General features: G+C 39.5%; 1 protein-coding gene and 1 long non-coding RNA gene across 3 annotated transcripts; one reads left to right on the top strand and one right to left on the bottom strand.

The window, feature by feature from the left end:
* Positions 1-1935: 1935 nt before the first annotated feature.
* LOC121867039 lies at positions 1936-13200 on the bottom strand. 2 transcript variants are annotated; one of them, XM_042366781.1, is made up of 8 exons: positions 12114-13200; positions 11081-11245; positions 10486-10596; positions 8013-8146; positions 7635-7727; positions 3868-3979; positions 2692-2826; positions 1936-2283 (listed from the first exon to the last, which is right to left on the bottom strand). In XM_042366781.1, exons 1-8 carry the CDS (start codon positions 12870-12872, stop codon positions 2101-2103), a joined length of 1692 nt encoding a protein of 563 aa, XP_042222715.1. In that variant the 5' UTR covers positions 12873-13200; the 3' UTR covers positions 1936-2100. The 2 variants fall into 2 exon arrangements, with proteins under 2 accessions (XP_042222715.1, XP_042222716.1); XM_042366782.1 differs by having other exon boundaries at positions 8013-8137.
* Positions 13201-15081: 1881 nt separating this feature from the next.
* Positions 15082-23079, top strand: LOC121867038. The gene is made up of 4 exons (XR_006089081.1): positions 15082-15550; positions 16858-17113; positions 18327-18422; positions 21211-23079. It is a non-coding gene; the product is annotated as an uncharacterized LOC121867038 (long non-coding RNA).
* The last annotated feature ends 71 nt before the right edge of the window (positions 23080-23150 follow it).

Below are 23150 nucleotides of genomic sequence, written 5' to 3'. Positions count from 1 at the left end.
ACAACTCCTTTGGTATAATGTCGAGGAAACACTAAAAATTACAAAGCGGGTATGATAGCACAAGGAAGTTTGGAGAAATAACGAACATTGGACATTACCAAGGTTGGTGGCTACTGAAGAATCCTTGATACAAAAAAAAAAAAATATCCCTTACTGTATTCCTATATAAAAGGATAACAAAATAAAATATAATAAACACTTTTTATTGCAAGTGAAACTGTGTATTTATCCAGACAATTTAGAGATATTGTATCAATGGTACAGTGAAAGCGGGACCCAATGAGACTGACAGTGCGTTACTGGAAGTGGAGGAAGATAAAGCCTTTTTTTCAATTTATACAAGAGAATGTGGCCGGTGCTGCGTTCTAATCGCTTTTATTTCCTCCACTATGCCCGTCACTGGCCAGTAATACGCTATGTACAGTGTTGAAGAAGCACCTGAGAAAAATATATTTCGTATTATATGATTTATATACAGCATTGTTTAGTTTAGGCATAACCACTGCACAGTGTTGCGTAATAATTACAGTAAATTTTCCTGAACGAAGAATGTTGGTTTCTGTAAACTGTATGCTACCTTAAAGTCAATAAAATTCACCATATAAAATCCGAGCTCAATTAACGCCTACCCTGGGATATAATAGATAAATTAAACTGCCTGGAAACTATTCACGACACTTTGTGTGAAGACAACAGAATAAGATGAGACAATATTTTTGTTGATTTAAAAGCCTCGTTAATATGTATCTACTCACGTAAGGTTCTTCTCACCGTGGAAAAAGGTATAGCAGGTTTTCGACTGATTTTCTCTTAAATTACGCACTAAGTGATTATTGTAGTATATAACATATATTTAATGCCTGGACAGATTCCCAAGAGTTATGCATATTAATGCATAGATTTTGTAAGCATATTTACGTGAAGTGACGTAAAACCACATTTTTGGGGTTTCAATTAACCAATAGTTCATGCCTACAAAATAATCTTGATGCTTTAAGTGCATGTATGTGTTAAATAACGAGTAACTGATCCACATTATTTTGGTAAATAAAGAAATGAAAAACAAGCACTTAGCCATATGGATATAGTTACACGGAAGGAAAATAAGGATGAACCATGGTTTTGATGGAAACAATGTGCTCTGGGACGATGCTTATAATGACGAATGGGAGAAACCTCTTATGAAACATCTTACCTACTAAGGATGAAGCTTAAGTTACAGAAAACACACACACACACACACAGTGCAACTTTGTGTGACGCGTTGTCTGACTTGGGGTGGCTTTGAGGGAACCATACACTTGATATTACAATTTATGTATCCTTCCTGTCCATGATTTACAACAATAACTGTAGGGTAAAAGTTACAATATTATACTAATAACACTGTCATGTATTGATACTATGACTAGTTACCAAGATACAGAGCACGATGAACATAACATGATAATGATAGTGAAGCCTGGAAGAGTTCATATCATAACTTGTGTGTTCGTTTGTATGTTGCCCCGGAGAGTTACCGTGGGCCTCCATGTGCCCAGGTGGGATGGTCAAAGTATTACACTATAAGTGTGTCAAATGAGGAGTGACTATTCCACATGTAATTTAAGGTTTTTGTACTATGTAGTTAAATTAAACACGATTTTTCATATAGTTACGCGAATGATGGGGTGTGGTGGAAGCATCGTGGTCTGGCACACATACACAAGCGCTGTAAATGTTGTGTGGACTCACTGGGTGGTTTGGAAGTGTTTATTTCCATTCATACTTTCGTAACTACAACCTATGGTAATTTTTCTTCGTGTTCATATATAATGAAGATAATGCAGAGTATAAAATGCCATATACAATATTTATACATAATGTCATCTATACAGCCGTACTATGACTGTGTGTGTTCGTGCGTGTGTTGCCTCGTAGTAGTTAGAGTGGGCCCCCGTCCAGAAAGGACACTGTACTAACCTCCAGCACCGACCCAGGTGGGCTAGAGAATATGGTTTCCGAGTGTACTTATGCATTAACTAAGCCCTGTCACCAAGAAAATCACTCCATTTGTCCGGCAACGGGCTCCAAATGAAAGCTAGCCTCACCCTCTCACTGTCAGGTGGCCGGGGTGACGGTGGCGTCTCTAGCCAAAGAAAGGTATTTGTCCAGTGTGTAACCAAACAGCTGGAAGTCGAGCAGGTACCGCTGGTGTAGTTGCTGCATCTGTCTGGTGCTCAGCTGCCGGAAGAAGTTGTCTGTGTTGCTGGTCGAGGCTTTAATGTTCCGCCTTTCGTGTACCTGAGAAGTAATTGTATTTTTGAATACTCAGTCGTTTTCCGTTTCCATTTCACATATTTTTTTTTCTCTTTTGCAAAAATTCATTTCAATCAAACGCTGAACTGGAATGAATAAACAAATGTTTTGTGCTTTAAAAACTGGTACAGATATCAGAAACCTAAACACAACAGACAAGAGATTACAACTCTCTCTATGCTCCCTTGGTGCTAATATTCTCACCGTCACCGAACCCTCCCTCGCCAAGTTCCTTCTTCACGTTCCTCCCTCCCTCAACTGCTCCCTCATCTAGCATTTCCCTGGCCAAGCTTCTTCTCCACTCAGTTCCACAGTCACTTAGCTCCCTCCTCCCTCCTCCATCTTCAGCTATCTCCTCTCAGCCAGCCCCCTAAGATCCAGCTTCTCTCTTACCTCCTCCAGTTCATGCAGGTTGGCCAGGATTATCAAGAACCGCTCATCGTCAGCCATTGTCTCGAGTTTTATGATCAACTGAAAGTCGTGGGCACACACAGCACACTGAGCCCAGTATGGAGTCCAGCACACAATCTGCCAACAAAGAACACTTCATCACCTACCTACAGCCACGGAAAACCCCCACCATGTATAACCACAAAAATTCACAATGTTAATTGTTCTCCATATAAATGATGATGATAGAACGTATTGAAATGGTTCACTTGAACAACGACAAAAGAGATAGCAACCTAAAGTTAGGAGTAAACAGTACTTGCATTATTGGTTAATGGTTGAGAATTCGCCCCAAGAGCATAACTCTTCTGTAGAATGCCGAACCCTGAGTACAGATAAAGATAATCTGAACTTGAGTGTTGTAACCCTTTGAGTAAAATTATTTCATCCTTAAATGACTGTCTTATCACTTTGAATGCAATGATGCGTGCAATATTATACTGTACTCAAGGGGTAAAGAACCTTTATTTTTTCACTAAAAAGTTTATTGTACGTTAATTTTTTTTATTAAATCCAAGAATACTTGCACGAAGAACTTCTTTTGCACTTTCATTCGTATAATTGTTAATATTATCATCATTATACAGAAAAGTACGAGCACCACAGACTATAAAAATTGTTCATGCAACACATACCAAACAATCATGGGAATTAAAAATCAAGAGAAGAGATGGTAAGAGCCCATTAAGAGCCTTAACACTTCATTTAAAAGTTTGTTTTAAGTTCTGTATAAGAAACTCACCTAAATAATAGCATCAAGAGATTTATCAGTTCACTTAAGAAGTTTGCACTCGCTCAGTGCAAGAAACTTCCCTAACACTGTCATCGGAAACTGGATATTTTCGCTAAAAAGTTTGCATCAAGTATATGATATGAAATTTTTCTAAACACTGATATCATGAACTCAATTTATTAAAAAAAAATAAGTTGTCTAAAATTTCGTATACTCGTATTAACATCAAAAACTTTATCTTTCCCTTAAAAGTTTTCTTCTAGCTCAGTATAAGAAATTTCCCTAAACAGAGGCATGAACATGCAACTGTATCATTTCACTTAGGAAGTTTGCTTTAAATTCGAATAAAATAAGGAACCAAGAAGTTAAAACAGCGAATATCTTACCTTCTTCCATTGTTTAAGCGTCTTGAGATGGGCGGTGGAGTCTATCACGTATTGAATAAACTCATGGAACGTAGGGAAGAGTGACGTATCGTTGCTGCTGCTGGGGCGATACCTGCGTCAGGAGAAACCCTAGCTTTGTTATTTCCATTCTTATCAGTACTGCCCTACTATTATTATTATTAATCATGTCAGGGGAAATCCCACAACTTCTGATATTTACCACTGTCAACTGTTTTTTATTTTATTCGTTATTATCAATATTACTGTTCATACTATTTCTCTAGTCTTTGTCATTGTAAAATCCATACCTTATAGTATTTACTAGTATAATTACTTCTATTTTATTAATTTAATATAATTATTGTAATACTGTGGTGTAATAAGGCGGGGGAGGTGAGAATGGCTGTAAAATAAGCTCACGAATGGTGAGGCAATGTAAGTAAATGACCTCAGACTTATTAAGGATAGGAGGTGGAATAGTGAGACAGAGTATGACAGTGAAGACACCAAAGGAAGAGGAGAGGATGTTTACTTCTCCTTTGTAAGAGGAATTCTTTACATAAGTTAGGTGGATCTCATGGAGATTAGGGGTCCTAAAATGACCACCTGAAGATTCGTTACTCTAGCTTAACCCACCTAAAGTTTAGATACCCCAGCACAACCAGGGTCCCGGGGTGCCTGATCTTCATTTGATCCTTTATTCTATACGTTGAAGTGTTGGATCCCTGTCAGCCAACTTAACGTATTATCACTATATTTATGTTCATAAGAAAATACGCTTTCTTCCACTCACTTGGAAGTAGTGAGTTCATACATTTATTTCTTGAAAACTTCTCACAAGTCATAACTTTTATAAGAGGCCCGCGTGAGAAGAAATTTCCACATACTGTACTGTACTCGTGCATTAATACATCCGTGTTTAAAATGAAAAATGTTAGCTACACCTTACGAAGAACAGAACTGTATTGTAATCATATGATAATGGGTAGATCAGAAAGAGTTTTTGTTTCATTAACAAGACTGACGTAATAATATATGTATAACAACGTTGATTTTGTGTAGTATTGCCAATAAATGTAGCCTAATATAATGTTAAGAGTGCGTGAAAATGCCATTCTATAGTATTAGACCAATAATTACAAACACAATCATCCAAAAGTGTTATTAGTGGATTATTACAGCTTTATTTTCGTCTTGTTACACTGTACGTGAGAACTGTTCTTGGTGTATTTAGTTAAGATGGGAAGAAAAAGATACTGAAAATGATTGGGGTTTTATTTTGAGTTGAAGATAACTGGGAAGTAGACGGGACGGGATGAAAATTGGTGTTTGGTTGTGCTTGTATTGAAGACATAGATAGTACAGAGAAATAAAGTAAAAGGGATAAAAGAATCTAGGTTCAATTAGATCGAGAACTGTTTTCAGGTGTTTGGTATTTACTGCATTACAGAGAAGACTAATGAGTTGATGTTTTCTGACTTGCGTTTTTCTTTTAGTTCACTGTAGATTCTATTAAACATATCGATATACCAAAGAGACAAAATTTCTTGCAATCTTGCTTTGGATGACAAGAAAACCCCCCGCAAGTTTAACCTGGGCTGCCTAAGAGAACTCTCATGGTTTTCACTTAAAAATTAATACAATAGCTTCACCAGCTAAGATCATTTGGCGCAAAAAATAGAATTAGTAATTACACAGATACGGCTCATTTATCAGGCATTGTCACAGATCTTCACACCACATGCTTACTGAGGTCCCTCCCCCGGGCCGCCGACCGTATGACGTCATGCTGGGCAAAGGACGAATTTTCTACTCGAAGTGGGTTTACTTGGTTTAATTAGACTTTGGTTGATACAATGTTATTACTGCGCTTCAACAACAAAGTTCTTCAACCGCATATCAAGGTTAGTAATACACTAGTCCAACAACATTAAAAATTATGAGATAGAACTTTCTGTGTATACATTACTAGAATGGTGTTTGGTATATAAACTATATATGAAGAAGAGTGATGAGTTACTGCTTTTTAACATACGTCTTTCCTTTCATACACATTACGTTTATGTATACTAGAATTAATGTTGATATGGGAGTTAGAAAAATAAAATCCACTCAAGGAACGTTAAGTGATAATCTGAGCCAAAAAGTGACAGGGGAATAATGGATGGCCGGAGAAATGTATGAATGGAAAGAACTGTCACAGGAGGTTCAGGTGTGGGTGTACAGGAATATGACATGCAGCCAGTGTTCACTAAGCTAAGCTGCTGTTGTTTCCATATTGAGAACAGGGGGTGGTATGGTTCCTTGCCCCAAAGAGCAGATAGTCCGACATTTGCCGATTGATTCTGAAGCATTTCCCTTTATGAAGCTTTAACTAATTGTATATAATTTCTGCTCATCCCGAGCTTAAGACCGTTTTTTCCGGAACAGCTCCCAGGGTTAACTCTCTACCAAGAAGTTCAAATTAAAAAAAAAATAAATGAAAGAGAATAAAATAATTTTATACCCTCTTGAAAGTTTAGTTTTGTTGAATACCTTAGTAGAAAGAGCCTGAAGTGCAGGACCCCCAAGTTACGGTCACTGTAAAGTTATAAAGTGTCAGCTGTAGGTGTTTACTTCCTCCCCCACCATTTGTTGTGTATTGGAACTTATACGTTCATATATAATTACAGTACACTGTTGTCCAAGAAATGTCAGAAACAGAGTGCTACAGCTAAGGTTTTTGAGTGTAAACTAGTACCCAATTCCGTTTTCAGCTGTTTGAAATAGGTAGAATTTTCAAGTTGTTACTCTTAGCCCATAATACGTTTTAAACAACAAAGTTCCCATCTACGGATTCCATATTACTGCTACATTCTAAAGACACAATACAACGAGTGAACAAGAGAGATTATAAAATTTACAGTTCATACTTTGAGAATAATCTTATGTTGCTCGACTCGGCAGGGACCGGAATTGCAGGACAGGGAGCCAGACACACAGTTTACAGGAAAGGTTCCCGGATGAGGTTTCTGGCGGCAGGTTTTCATCTGGTAAAGTACAGACTGCCCGGTAAGGCTTAGAGGTATCCCACCCTTTGAATTCACACACACACACACACCATCTGTGAGGGAATTACTACATCATCAGGCCCCTCGTAACACCATCTGTGAGGGAATTACTACACCACATCAAGCCCCTCATAACACCACCTGTGAGGGAACTAGTACTCCACGTGATGCCCCTCATAACGCCATCTGTGAGGGAGTTACTACACTACGTGTCTGCTGTTCAACACCTCAGCTCACATGATCTACGTGTGTAAACATTAATCTGTATGTTCACTGTACGTTCCTTCACCTTTCTCTAATGAAGGCTTTTGTTAAACCACCAATGTATGTAATAAGTCATTTATGTCCAATGTATATTTTCAGCCTTCAGGCTGCAAACTTTTTCAATAAACCGTTTATTATTATTATTATTTTTTTTATTACACACACACACACACACACACACACACACACACACACACACACAGAAGCCCTTCATTCATTTTACTCATTTAATCAATAATACAGCTCTTACTGCCGTTAAGAAGCATTCTGATATGGTACTGTATTTCCCTTTCACAAGAAAATTCGCATTATCTATTGGGTTTACTCATAGCTTCATACAACCCAGCATCACCCAACAGCAACATTACAAGATAGGATCATTGTTCCAATCAGTGGTGAATATATGATTAAAAACCCGAATGTGATATAAAACTCGAGGCTTCAGTTGCTTACCTTTTGATAATTTTCAACTGGAGTTGCCTGTATCTGAACGTTTTGGGTTTGGGAGTGAGGGTCGTCATCTTGTCCTTGTAAGCTGACAACAACCTGAAAAGTGAAAAGACTAACAATTACACACAAACACACACACACGTAATGGTTCTAAAAGTGTTCCAAGTACCGGAATGTGAAGGGTGGTACAGTAGCATGAGATTAAGTCTAAAGTATACTGTAGGTACGGGTTCTGTGTTCTAAGAAGTATAATGGTATCTATGAGTGGAAGGTTACACACTAAGTAAATCATACGAAACTTAGTTGTCTTATACCCTGACCATTGATATAAAGACGAGAACTAACCAAACCTTCCTACTGACCTGACTTGGCCTGACCTACCTGGTGAAGGGGTGCCTGACGATAATAACCCGTAGCGCCCTGCGAAAAACCCTGGCTCGGTCCCGAGTATTGTTTGGTGCGGGGAAAAGGCGGTAGACGATGGAGTGGACGTTAACGTCCTCGAACTGTGAATCCTGCAACGAGTTAAAGTAAAAACACGAAAAAAATTTATATTATTAGAAAGACTCAAAGAAAACAAGGGAAGAGTGAATAGAAACAGAAAAGAGAAATGGGAATAGAAACACATAAAATTAAGGAAATCGAATGGAGTGATATACTCGCCAACCAGCGGCGAGTTGCACAAATCAGCCCTCGTTCGAACTGCAAGGTGATTGATTAGTTGCCGCCTTCATCTTAGCCAATCAGCAGCATCTCTCATCTTTGCAGAATCCTGCAGAATGATATAAATACCCCATGCCTCGCCGTAAAGAAAACGTTTCAATTCTCTAAAACAGAAAAATGTTTCATTAAAAAGATGAGTGACCACAGGACACTATCCTTGGCCTCTCCAACACTTGTCTTCTTGCCCCTTCCTTCCACTCTTATTAAAACAAAAGACACGTTGCTCAGCCAGCTCCACAAGAACCTGGCTAGAGGTCGTCACCCCTTCCTTGGAACAATGGCTACTGCAAAAATAAACATATTTTTAACTAAATGAAAAAGACTTGAGAGCTAGAACCTAATCACGCAAGATGTAAGTTCAAATATAATTATTATAACCTCAGCATATCTGGTTGAGCCCGGATACTGTCAACCTCTTACTTTCCTTCAAATTTCCGCCCTCTTTTTCCTTGATCCTAAACCAATCCCCTCTCCCCCAAATTGCCACCAAAGTACTTCCAATCCTAATCCCTGCCCTCCCACTCAGCATCACAAGCAATAGCCCTCTACCTTATCTACAGACGTCAAGTCAAGTCAAGGTCAGACAGGAACTATTACAGGCAAACAACAATATATCACACAGCTGGTGGCCAAGAAGCATCAACATCAACACAATCAGCCGGAACCATTATACGCGAGAGAATAACACCACTCATATAACCGAAAAGATGGGGACTATCCTGTCAGTTCACACAAGGACCTGGTGGGACCTCCCCCCCCCCCATCACAAAAGATGAGGAACATCCCTTCAGCAACACAAGGACCTGAAGGGACCCTCCAACAAACCCTAAAACAGCACATTCCCTTGGATCCCTCAACCAGCTTAGCTTAATTTATCTAACCTCCCTTGCCCCTGAAGGACTGAGGGATGTCTGTCACTGGTTAAGCCTCTGCAAGGTGGAAAATCCACCTGCTGCCATTCTTCTTCTGCACTTTCCACTTCTTAACTATACCTTGCCCTAAATCTCCTTGTTCACCTCAGAGCAACGGCTCTCTTATCTCGGTGTTCTGACTGACTGACTGAAAGGTCAGACAACACCACGCCTTTAAGCAGAGAAGATCTCCTCTAAAGAAGCTCCTCCACAGCAACTCCTCTACCAAGCAGCAACTTCCCAGCACCAGACTGTTCTGTACATATAATATATACTGTATATGTATAAAACGCCATTTTGAGTTTCCTTTCTCACCTCCATCCTTAGTGCGAGATCTCCTACATGTAGCCTACGTATGTACGTGAGCCTAACAAAGAGAAATTAGACAACTGGCCACATACATTACGCTACAATATAAACTGTGGAGAGACAAAAAAAATAATGTGAATGGAAAACAGGATGAGAAAAGCAAATGTAAACAAACACAAGGAAATCGGAGGAAAAGCAGGTTATAAAGAGAAATAACAAGGAAGGAAAATAAAAAGGAATGCAAACAAAGGAAAGGGAGGGAACGATGAGGGAAAGTAATGATGGACAAAGTAGATACATTAAACTGCACTTAACTTATCTTAAAGAAGCAGATGGCTTCTTTTGAACATAAATGCATTTAACCATGTTCTAAAAGGATACTTATCATGAACTTAACTGCGTGTAATTAATTAATTTTCTAATAGTAAACATATCTTGAATATAGTCGTTTAACTTGCTCTCAAAAAGCAGACACATTTTGAACGTAACTGAGCTTATCTTCAACAGACCCTCTGTCTTATACAAGCTGTGTTTACTGCTCTTCAATCTTTAGTAAACTTATTTTAAACTTGAGTTAAGTTAATTTCAATCCTATAGACCCATCTCGTAGTAACTCCTTAGCAGGAAGTACTGTACATCTCGTAGTAACTCCTTAGCAGGAAGTACTGTACATCTCGTAGTAACTCCTTAGCAGGAAGTACTGTACATCTCGTAGTAACTCCTTAGCAAGCCGCACTGTACCTTCAAAGGGTCTCTATCTTAAACACGAGGTTTACCTTACCTTTGAAAAACTGTTTTTTGTATTTCACAGACCCAGGTTAACCATAACTACATATACTCCGATATACACTATCTAGAACTTAACAGACTCATAGTGAACATGAAAACACCTAGCTGACGACGCACTGTACCTTAAATCTGAGTTCATCTCTCTCCTTGGGGGGAAGGTGGGCGAGGGAGGTGTCGTTCTCGCGGTAGTGGGCCAGACGTAGGAAGTTGATCATCCAGCTCGTTGACGCCACCTGAGACAGGGAGTAGAAAGAGCTCAGGGGCCAGCAAAATAGTTGCTGATGAAAAAAAGTTCAACAGCCAAAACCGGTAGATCAAGTACTGTATTGTAAGAACTATTTTTCGTTTTAAACCAGAAAATATATCCAGTAAAAATATATATCCAGTAATTGCGGTGATTATTTGACAGGATCGAATAAAAAATAGACAAGTAAGTTTATAGGAGAGAAATATAACAGGCGAAGTCCAGGACTTTGACACAATTCCACTTCTTGTTATTAAGTTTCATCGAGCTTCTCCCTTGTAATATGAACATAGTTTTGTTGTCTTGGCTAAGTTTATTATTCACGTGTTCCGTAAATAAAACCAAATGAACTTTATAACCGTCATTATCTTACCATACTTCAATCTGTGCATGCACACAAACACTCCAAACTACATATATTACCTTACACAGTACACATCATATCGATCATGACCAAGATAATCAAGACTGACCTTCGACAACTCGCACCAGATGATGTTAGGCTGATGCTTCTGATCCCAAACCATCGTCTTGACAGATATGGGCGTGTCGAGGGCTTCATGTTGGTCACACACCTCAGCCACCTGACGCGCCCGAGCCTCGTACACACCTACACGACCCTCCAGGAATTGGCGATCCTGCAACAAGATGGGATCGAACCTGGTTCTCCTGGGAAAAGCACCATACTTGATGTTATTAATATTTTTTTTTTATACAGTATTGCTCCCACATGATTTGTTTAGACTATAATGGCAAGAAAAAAAATGTGCCTTGTCTGACCCCTGAAAAATTATCAGGCACAAAATACAAGTTTATTACTAATACTGAGTGGGGCTGATGGAAATGACATGTACCAAGTTCCTTGTAACCTGGTTGAAAAATAAGACCAGGTACTTGAAAATTGTGAGAACGAAACGAAACAAGACTTTTCGTGATTTTTTTTTTCCATTTCCTTTACCCTTTCATGGCTAGGATTGGAAATATAATAGGGGTTTTCTTAACAACATAATCACTAGTTTAGGGGATACCATAGGCCGATAGGTTAAGAATTATTTTAGGAGTTGAAATACGTTGACCGATAAACTCGGAAGACAGTGGTGTGCTCCGGAGCCGCGCAGCACAAACCATGAATAAAAACGATTAAGTGGAAAGAAACACTGGGACTTAACTAATAATTTGAAATAATTTGGCACTACTTAGTGGTTCGTTCCTGCTAATATTATATCAGTGATGGCCTGTGTTAGGGGCTTCAACAACAATAGCTCTTGCTGTTGTGACAAATATAACCATTTTTAATAAAACTTCTTTTTCATCTAATGCTGTCTACGGTAACGTATTTTCACTTAAACAATTCTGAACTTCTTTTACGGCAATATTCGTGTTAATTTTGTAGCAAGCTGGAAGAGCCCTTATAGAATTTTACCAGTTAGATATATGTTTGTCAACAAATATCCAGACTAGGGATCTGCTTGATAACATAACCACTGAGCTTAACGGTGCACTGACCTCTGGGGTGTATCTGGAAAAACTGATGTTGCTGAAGATGGCGGCGTTAGAGGGTGCCAGCAACGCCGGCCAGTGTTTGTCACGCTTGAGCAAGACCAAAGGCGAATCTTTCATCACCTGCCTCTTCTTCTTTTTGTTGATAGTTGGGCGAGGAGGCAAAACATTATTGGAGAATTCTTCGGGTGAGGATAAGTCGCTTGAGAGGTTTAGCCGTGGTGCTGTTATTTTGAACTGGCCTCGCATTGATTTACTGTTATTGGAGAGGTTCTCGTGCATATCTGGCATGCTCACTACCGCAGGACCTGGTATAATAAATGGGTCCTTGGTCGACACAGTCTCATTTTGGGAATCTTCCATTAGCAGTAAGGCCTCCCGTGAGGTGCTCATCACAGAAGGAAAATCTTTCGATAAATTATAATTCGGTGCCGTTTTATCTTTGAGTTTCTCCGAAAACTTAATGTTCTTCGGTGGATGAAATTTTATCGTTTTCAGGTAGATTTCCTGCGGATTTTCATTGATGGCCGGTGTCCACTTATCGTCACCATTATGATCATTCTGGCTCATCGGTATATCAGAGGATGTGTTGAAGTGCTCACACTTCTCGCTGTGATGAGGGGAACCAGAGCATCTACCTGCACTAGAGTGCCTGTCTTGAGCTTTGACCTCCTCCGCCTCCCATAAGCCGTGGAAGCTTACCAAGTGAAGCAGAAGGAAGCACAGTATGATGGCCAACACAACCCCTTTAACTCGACGCTTCATTATATAATGTAGACACCTAAAGCTTACCGTGCAAGCTTGACTGTATGCCTTCAGGATGTCACATAATAATAAGCAGTATACCTTTAGATTATTATGTGGAACCGATAATCTTTTCACTCATTAGCAATTTAATCCAATTCTTGCAAGAAAATAAATACGTGTTCATATCCATTAGTTTTCATTCATACCGAAAAAGCACGCCATCACCAAACACAACACATGTCCCTCTGATGCCATGTTTATATTACTAAAATAAGTTATGGACGTAGACGGACATCTACTGTACAACATAACCGCCGTCAACAAGTGATGAACTCAAACTGAACTCCGTTACTCCACGGTCTCCACCTCTACCTCCTCTCATGCCTGGAATTTTAGACGAGAGCCCAGAGAGCACACAAATGCATCAATTGCTTCTACCTTTTCTATTTAATAATATGATATTTATTAGACTTTTAATAAGTGATATTAATTGTAGATGCTAGTAAAGTCGTTCAGATTAGTTAGTCATTATCCTGAATAAGAAAACTGATAAAAAAGGAAGTGTTTGGTAACTTTTACGGGTCGCCAGGAAGGATTCCGTTATCCGCCTCAGGACTTTTTATTTTGCCCTGACTATTAAAGGGTAAAGACGTTTGTGACCTGTTTACTATTCACTCTTCGCCACTGATCGACTTGTTAGCCGCTTGGGCAGTCGGTCACGTCTCTGTTACGCACTGTTGGCTCCATAATGTATCTGAACTTGCGCCAGTATACTGTACAGTTGGTCAAGTCTGGTCGTAAAAGGGTTCACAATCTGTGCTGTAATAATAATAATAATTCAATATAATTGTCGTACAGGTTTACAATTGGGAATATACAGTGTATATGAAATGAATATATATTGAAATTATCTAATTTATTAATAGTTACCCTAAACATTGATGATTCTATTTTTTTGTTAAATCGTTAAAGATTTAACAATATTTTTATAGTAGAGTGAAGCATAAGAGATATTTAGAAGATAGGTGTTATTTTTTTCATGCTTTTACTTTTATCCTCTTCGCCACTGATCGGTTCGTTAGCCGCTTGGGCGGTCGGTCACGTCTCTGTTACTCACTGTTGGCAAGTACTGAGCATATACAGGCTCCAGAATGTATCTGTACCTGCGCCAGTGTTAGTCAAGTCTGGCCTTGAAAGAGCTCACTCGGTGCCGTCACAACATTCTCTGACAGATTGTTCTAAGAATTTACAAATCACACTCTGCAAAAGTTTGATCTCACATTTTTCCGATCTTGCGGCTTCTTCAACCTTGAGCTGTGCCCCCCCCCCCAAACCCCCTAGTGGGGCGGGCATCCGCTAGTTTCAGGTATGACACTCGACTGAGTAATGCCCTCTGAGATTTAAATAAGCTTCAATAAGTCACCCGTTGCCCACCTATATATAAGCTAGGCAATTGTAGACTTTCTAATCTCTTTGGGTAACTGAGGAGCCGTAGCGCAGGCACCAGTCAGACTTTGGGGAAACTGGAAATGACATGAAGGTAGTGCCTATACTAAGCTGGCACTTCTGCTTGATATAACTGAATTATAACTTCGTCACTTACCGTTAGAATGTTATAGAATCTCTCCTGTCCCTCTGGGTAAACTCATATGTCGAGCAGGATGGCATAATGGAGCAAAATTTGGGAGCAGCAGCACAGAGTGTCTGGGATTTTTGAGTTGACAAAAAATGGTGATGCCGGCCGGGCGGTAGTTTCAGAATATTATTAAATCTCCTTGGCCTGAACGGTCCACCGTTTTCATGACTTCATCGATGGTTGTACTACGTCAGAGACGGCCGTCAAAACGGACTAGTGTGAACCGGGTTTTAGAGTAGGAATGCTACAAGAGAATAATTAGTGCTTTGGAAAAATTTGATAAAGCCATTTATTAAAAGCGTTTTATCATAAAATAATTAATTACCCAAGTTACTATTTCAAAGTATCTTCTTCTTCAGTGACCCCATAATACATGTCCTCCTTATTTAAATTTAACAGCTTATTTGCGAGTAAACTTCACTGCTTCATTATATTTGACACTGAAATTACAGTTCATATTAACAAGTGGATGAATATTTTCTATCTAACTTTTCATCAACTGTCTTACTTTGATTTTAATAATAATTGTTAAAAAAAATAATAAGCTGACGTATCATTTGAGCAGCCATTTTTGGTTGATCCTTGCCTTCCTCTCTCGACTTTGTCACTGCGCCTCACAGACAGCGCACTACTGTCCAAGTGGGACGAGCCTTTCCGGTCGCTTTATCACAGCGCCCGCCCCAAGTATAATATGCCAGTGTCTTGTTAGTCTCAAAGACGTGAAGAGTTGTGTGCGTGTTTCTAGCACAGAATTTTGAAAAGTACAGGTGTATCTCAGTTGGATCTACGTTGCGGTCAATTTCCGAGACCGAGTGAAGCAGAAGAAAGCGAAGTGTTTCTATTTCTCCTTGTTTGTGACTGATAACACCAGTGTTATTCGCAAAGAATAAAAAAAGTGAATCTTGGTGCAGTGTGAGACCTGCAACACAGTAATGCGCTGCAGTGAAGAGGGAAGCTGTGGATAGTTCAGCACAGACAGGTGGGGGCATCTTCAACCTACACCGACGACTGATATACGCCGTCGTCCACTGCTGCATGATCTTCACCCTTGGCACCATGTGTGAGTATGCATGCTGAGTCAGTCAACAGCAATATGGGAAGCTATCAGTTGACTGTTGGGGGGGTAGGTATAGAAACTATCAGTTAACTGTGGGAGGGGAGGTATAGAAACTATCAGTTAACTGTGGGAGGGGAGGTATAGAAACTATCAGTTGACTGTGGGAGGGGAGGTATAGAAACTATCAGTTGACTGTGGGAGGGGAGGTATAGAAACTATCAGTTAACTGTGGGAGGGGAGGTATAGAAACTATCAGTTGACTGTGGGAGGGGAGGTATAGAAACTATCACTATCAGTTGACTGTGGGAGGGGAGACTGTGGGATAGAAACTATCAGTTGACTGTGGGAGGGGAGGCAGTTGACTGTGGGAGGGGAGGTATAGAAACTATCAGTTAACTGTGGGAGGGGAGGTATAGAAACTATCAGTTGACTGTGGGAGGGGAGGTATAGAAACTATCAGTTGACTGTGGGAGGGGAGGTATAGAAACTATCAGTTAACTGTGGGAGGGGAGGTATAGAAACTATCAGTTGACTGTGGGAGGGGAGGTATAGAAACTATCAGTTGACTGTGGGAGGGGAGGTATAGAAACTATCAGTTAACTGTGGGAGGGGAGGTATAGAAACTATCAGTTGACTGTGGGAGGGGAGGTATAGAAACTATCAGTTAACTGTGGGAGGGGAGGTATAGAAACTATCAGTTGACTGTGGGAGGGATAGCATATCACTGTGGGGGAGGTATAGCAGCTATCAGTTGACTGTGGAGGAGGTATAGCAGCTATCAGTTGACTGTGGGAGGAGGTATAGTATCAGTTGACTGTGGGAGGGAGGTATAGCAGCTATCAGTTGACTGTGGGAGGAGGTATAGCAGCTATCAGTTGACTGTGGGAGGGAGTATAGCAGCTATCAGTTGACTGTGGGAGGAGGTATAGCAGCTATCAGTTGACTGTGGGAGGAGTATAGCAGCTATCAGTTGACTGTGGGAGGGAGGTATAGCTATCAGTTGACTGTGGGAGGGCTATCAGTTGACAGCTATCAGTTGACTGTGGGAGGGGAGGTATAGCAGCTATCAGTTGACTGTGGGAGGGGAGGTATAGCAGCTATCAGTTGACTGTGGGAGGGGAGGTATAGCAGCTATCAGTTGACTGTGGGAGGGGAGGTATAGCAGCTATCAGTTGACTGTGGGAGGGGAGGTATAGCAGCTATGGGAGGGGAGGTATAGAAACTATCAGTTAACTGTGGGAGGGGAGATATAGAAACTGTCAGTTGGCTGCATAACAGAATTCAACATTAACGGGTAATGTAACTTACAGGTAATTTGGTGGCAGTGTGGTGTGTGATGACGAGCAACAAGATCAGTCTATCAGTGAAGATCATCCTGACCAGCATCTTCATAACCTCACTGGGCAAGTGCCTGGTGATAATGCCACTATGTGTTGAGATGGTCCTCGCTTTGCTCTGGGGTGACCCTGGTAGAGTGATCAAGGCCTTATATGCGGGACTTGGTCTGCCAATTTTCTTTGTCTTGGACATGGAACTTCTCTATAACGCCATGTTAGCCTGCATCAGGTAAATAGTTAGTCACCATAATTTTTAGCGCTTCTCGTCCACGTTGCCCCCTGTCCTCTCACGTCTTTCCATCCACCTTTACAATACAAAATGGATCTCATAAAGAGAAGGAATTCCCGCTTACGTCACCTGATAGCTTAGATAAGGTTGGGTTACATTAAAGTAGGTTGAGTTAGGTTTGGTTAGATTAGCATTTGGGTATTTAATCATCAAATGAAATAAGCGGGAGTTCCTAATCTTCATAAGATCCCATAAAACTTTAATGATAGGAGATTCTCAACTATCTCACTTAAAAAGTAAATTATGCGTTTACACGTCTTTTGTTCATACTAAGCCAAGGAAGCTTAGCATGGCCAAAGGTTACTTACCAATTACATTGCCCTTCAGAGAGCACACCGTTATATGTACTAGACGATTGTCTGTTTTACGCGATGTAACCCAAATGTAACTGAACAAAACTTAATGTAATTTGACCAAACCTAACCTAATCGTCTAAGCGAGATGACATTGTCGAGTTCTACCTTTCATAATTTTTAGTTGTTAATGGATCAGTGTAATTACTAACCTTGTTAAGCTCATAAACACCGTAGTTGTTGAAGATCCGTAATAACATGATAACGTCAACGAGATGACAAAAATCACATAAAAGAGACAATCGTGAGATGACACTTATACAGTACAGTACGTACATCCACTAAAAATTATTCGGCACCCGTGTCATATTGTATTTTACTTCCAATAATCTACCTCCTGTTACTACTACTAATTTAGACTGTACTGTACACCCACTAAAAAATTATTCAGTACCCTTACGGCGTGATACAATATGACACGGGTGCCGAATAATTTTTTAGTGGGTGTACACTAGCCCGGGTCCATCACAGAAAAAACGTTGACTGTTGAAAAAATACAGTATGTGAAGGAGTTATACAGTACATGCAGTATATTGTGGGATAAATTCCCAGTTACCGAAATGTGAATACAAGTAATTTTTGACATTCTTTAGTTACGCCGTCTCTAATTGCCAGCAGCATAGATAATTATTTTATATTTGGATACAAATTATAATACTAGCTTTTAAGTGTGACGCTGCTGTGTACAGTACATAAAACACTGTTACCCAGCCACGTTGATCCTCTCATTTACAGACTTCTAGCTAATGTAATGAACATAATTATGTTGGCAATACTGTACTATAAAATTGTGTTGACAGAGCCGTGGCAAGGCTAAGCTGGTCACCTCCGAGACTCTCACTTGGGCCGCCGTCATCGTCGTCGACGTCTTCTTCAGCATCGTCCTGACAAATGTGGTGAGGTTCTATACTTGTTACACCTTGTAACACTTTAATTAATTTTATGCTTACAATAATCATTACATTATGTCACGTTGTTTAGTAAAATTAATTAATTTTTTCGTTGTCTTATAGGTTTGAGCACCAAACTGTGACAGTGATGGTGTCATTTACTGTCTCAGAGCGCTGTTAAATAATTTATTTTATTTTATTTTAATCACTAAGTATTGTTGTATTATTAGGGAATGACAAATATTATAACGTTAATAATTGAGACGGAGATGATGTCACATCCTGTTACTCGTTGTTCTCACTCTGGCCTGTTACGTCTTATGATTCTTACTGTAAGTTTATGGAAAATCATTTAGTTTTCCGGTGAATCATACATTGATCATTGCTGGCTGTCTAATCTTACTCGGTGTACGTTGGATTAAACATTTCTGCATTGTGCATTAAGACATCAATGTTATGAGTTTGTCTTCGACTAACTAAATTCCCGGGATAAATTAGAACTATAAATGTTAGAATAATACTACTAACATGGATTGATTTATGGGTTTTATGTCAGTTATTACAGAGAGAAAAGTGGGAGGGACTAAGGTGTGGTTAAGAATGGAGCGGAGGCCATCTTTTTATCTTTTTACCGTTAGAGGTAGAGAGAGAGAGAGAGAGAGAAAAAATGAGAAAATCACCATTAGCTAATCAGGTAATCACACATGCTATATTATACAGTATATCATAACTACGTCCATGTGAGATCGTTTCACTTTGACCACCATTCTTGGTAATAAGGGAGATAAGTCTATTTACTTATCTTCAGAATTTTAAACATTTATAATGAAAACACCAACAAGGTTATTTTTTTCCTCTGGCGCCATGACACGTCTTTGGTGTTATGTTATCAGACTCCTGTAAGGGAATTAAAAATATTGTATACAGTCAAATGTTACCAATATTATCGTATACCAGCACCATCATATATCATCCTATACCACACAACACCTCGTAATACCAAATAATCACTCTACCACAACAAATCTCAGCTCAACATTATCAATCTCACGAGTAATGCATCATTCGCCTATGTAATACAAATTTCCACCATTATTTCTGTATTCTACAGGATTAAGATGAAAACGTGAAACTGATGATAATAATTATTGATGTAACCGAAGCTTACCCTGTGATGTTGGAGTGTTGAGTGTTGACACTGTATCGTTTAAGTTTTCTCTGTGGGTGTCGGTAGGCCAAGTACTGTAGATCATACTCTACTTGAGATTTCTATCAGAGGCACTTGGTTCAAAATGAGTATACTGCATATCCGGTTATTATCACTATTTAATTAATCTTGTCTCCTGCAGAGGCGAATCCACTTTCGTCCCAGCTCCTGTCTGCTGCAATAATAATAAAAAAATAAATAAACACCCGCACACTAGTCACACATATTTCACTATCACATTTGAAACAATAGTTCACAAGCAAATTAATACAAATATTAGGCGGGAGTTTGATCTGGTCAGAGCAATGGCCCAATGAAAAAAAAGGAGGATCCAGGAATATCAAAAGGAGGGTTGGGGGGTCCGAGAAGTTGTGGTGGGGAAAATGACGAGTATAGCGAGCCCACCCAGCCAGGTTTTTGGGAGGCGCTATAAGCTCCACTTAATTCTTTTTTTTTTTAATCTGACCCCCATTATGGGCATTTTGCGGCCATTCTGTGGCCATGTGCACTTGATATTAGGATATATTTTGGGGGTCAACAGTAATTACTTTTTACTATAAAAAATGCCTGAGCACAATACTGCATTAAAGAAAAAAATATTGAAATTTTCTGAGGAGCCCCCCTCCCCCCAGAATCCGCCCCTGCTAAGCAATGAATTACATGTGCGACCTTAAATATGACCAGGACAGGTCGCCGCCTTGTTCACGTTTCATGGGCGTGGCTAGACTAGTTTTCTTTCATAAGTTGATCTCTTACATTTTTAGACCTCGCGCGTGAATATACCTTTTATCTAAACCTTGGGTCCAATTAGGTGAGGCCATAGGCTGCATTCCTTGTGGTGGTCTATGATTGGGTGAGATATCGCTGACCGCCTTGACACAGTTTGTCTTTTGAATGCAAGTACTGTTGCAGTTAGACTTGTGTATCGGTATGGCTAGGTTGTATTCTATAGGCGCCGGGGATGTGGTGGATCCGACTTACAGTAGGTGGGATGAGCCGACGTCATTGATGCCTTTTCCTTCTTTGATTGCTTTAGTGGCCGTCAACGCCTGGGTCGTTACGGCCGCCTTGCCCAAAGGCCCCCTTCTTCACCAGAAAATTCCAATACTTTTTCTTTAATGCAGTATTGTACTCAGGCATTTTTGTATAGTAGAAAGTCATTACTACTGACTTCAGAATATCTCTTAATATCAAGTGCAGATGGCCTCAAAATGGGCATGAAATTGGTCATATTTCACAAAAAAATTCTGGGAGGCTTACAGCGCCATCCCCCAAAAAAAACATCTGGGTGGGCTGTTCTGCTCGTCATGTTGCCTCACCCACGACTTCTTGGACCCCCTCTGATATTCTTGGATCCGCCCCTGACAAGAGCCGTGCGCTGTGCCTAGGCGGGGAGGAGAGCAGGTAAGAGCAAGGGAGAGGCTCTTGGAGGAAAACTTCACATACACACTGAACTTCAGTGTCATTACAAATCGTATATTTTGTAATTTGATATTGTGAAACCTATGTAAATTTTCGGTTAGTCATTAAAAAATTATTTTGCAAATTATTCGGTGAGTATAACTAAAGTATTTATACCACTTTCAGGTACAAGTGACAACAAGCGTCGTCTGGCCACTGGCGGGAAGTCAAATCAACAGTTCCATTTATGAAGTTGTTGCCCAAGCGGCGTGCGCCATGATAGCTATTTTTGTCAGTAACCTCCTCCTGACCCTTCCCTTTGCAGTCTTCTGCAAAGAGTACGTCTCTTTGATACCACATTAATACACGGCATTAATACATCCACCACCACCATATCCATAGTCTGCCGTCGCCATTTGTTGAACCTTCACTATGTGTAATTTGAAACATGACAATATGCACAGTATTTATACACAGTATGTGAAATATTGTACAACTTGTACTGTAAACCGTTTCTTGAGTGGCAAGAATCACAACGTATGTTACAGTATGTGACTAGTATAGTTTTGCTGTAGATTTATGAATAATATAATATCTGGTATCTGAGAGCATCCAGGTCACCTACAAAATCAGGTTGCAAGGAAATTTAATTGACAAATGTTATAGCATCATATCTTTTGCTTGCTTCTTAACGCCATAATAAAACAAAGTGGCTTTAATTACTTGTGAATTAGTTGTAAAGAGTAATATATTGTTGGTTGACTGTTTTTCATTGCTTGGATATTATCATACAATTTTAACGTTAAATCTCCCAGATATGCAAGACTTGTGTCAAGGTTTACGACACAGGGTTAAGATACTTCACTATTAGTTATATTTATCAAGAACTTGGGCCAGACAGTAGGCAGTACGTGTGAGGCGGTGAAGGGCGTTATGGCTCCGATATAATAGTTTACTTATTTCTGGATTCACCTCAGATTATGTCCTGGTGGAGGATTTGTGGGGAGGAGGAGTGAAGTACAAAAACTCCCTCGGAAATATAAATTATTACATTTATATCATAAGATTTTAATAAAGAAAGCATTATAGATATTATACTGGATAAAACATATCAACACTTAGCATTATAAGTTTATAAGTCTTATACAGGAACACATAGTGACCATACAGGATAATCATACTGTATCAAGCCATCGTCAGCAAACAAATAAAGCTCAACATTCTAGAGTTCACTTAGTGGTCAGGTTCAGTGACCCAAGGTTGGATTACGTTGTTTAGGTAAGGTTAGGATGGGTTAGGTTAGTTTTGGTTAGGTTCTTTAGGTAAGGTTAGTTTAAACTAGGTGAGGTGAGGTTAGGTTGTTTAGATAAGGTTGGGTTAGGTTGTGCAGGTAAGGTTAAGTTAGCCTCGGTTGGGCTGAGTTTGGTTAAGCTTTGAATGCTTTCTTTGGTCATTAAAAACTAAACTACCCGAAAGTAATGATTTTTCGACATGCTAAAAAATTAAAACTTAAATAACCTGTGACCTTTTTTACCTACACTCTAATCCACATCCACACTGGAGGGGATATTTTTGGGTGTTGTGTTTCACCTTTTATAATTGTATTTAGATCATATCAAATAATTACTGTATATCATAATAGTGGCGGATCCAAGGCCACGCAGTTTTCTACCGGATTTGACAAGTGACATGAGTTGTGTTGGTGCCGAAATTACTGACCAGGATGTCAATGACCAGTAACGAAACGAGAACATATTGTCACAGGTCATAATTTCCATCCCAGGTAGTGCCAGGGAGGGTAAACTTAAGGAAAGGCTAAATCAAACGTGCGTTGGTAATGTGACCTTAATCTGACCTTACATGACCTGAGACAAATGATGCTTTTAAAACTGTCACCATATTCTTATACAGTATATCCAATGTAATAACTAATAAGTATTATTATATGTTGTAGCATTGTGCAATATTTATCTTGTGTATTCAGTATTGTTTATTCTGCACTATTATGTAAAAAAAATTATATTAGTAACCTGCTCATAAAGATGTAAAAATAAAGCATTAACAGTATGAATGATATATTCCCTTGAGAAACATTTATATAAAAAATCGGGACTTTTGTCCTACTT

The sequence above is a fragment of the Homarus americanus genome, unplaced genomic scaffold (genome assembly GCF_018991925.1).
Source record: "Homarus americanus isolate GMGI-L3 unplaced genomic scaffold, GMGI_Hamer_2.0 scaffold48226, whole genome shotgun sequence".
Lineage (NCBI taxonomy): Eukaryota > Metazoa > Arthropoda > Malacostraca > Decapoda > Nephropidae > Homarus > Homarus americanus.
This window is presented reverse-complemented; position numbering and strand designations above follow the sequence as displayed.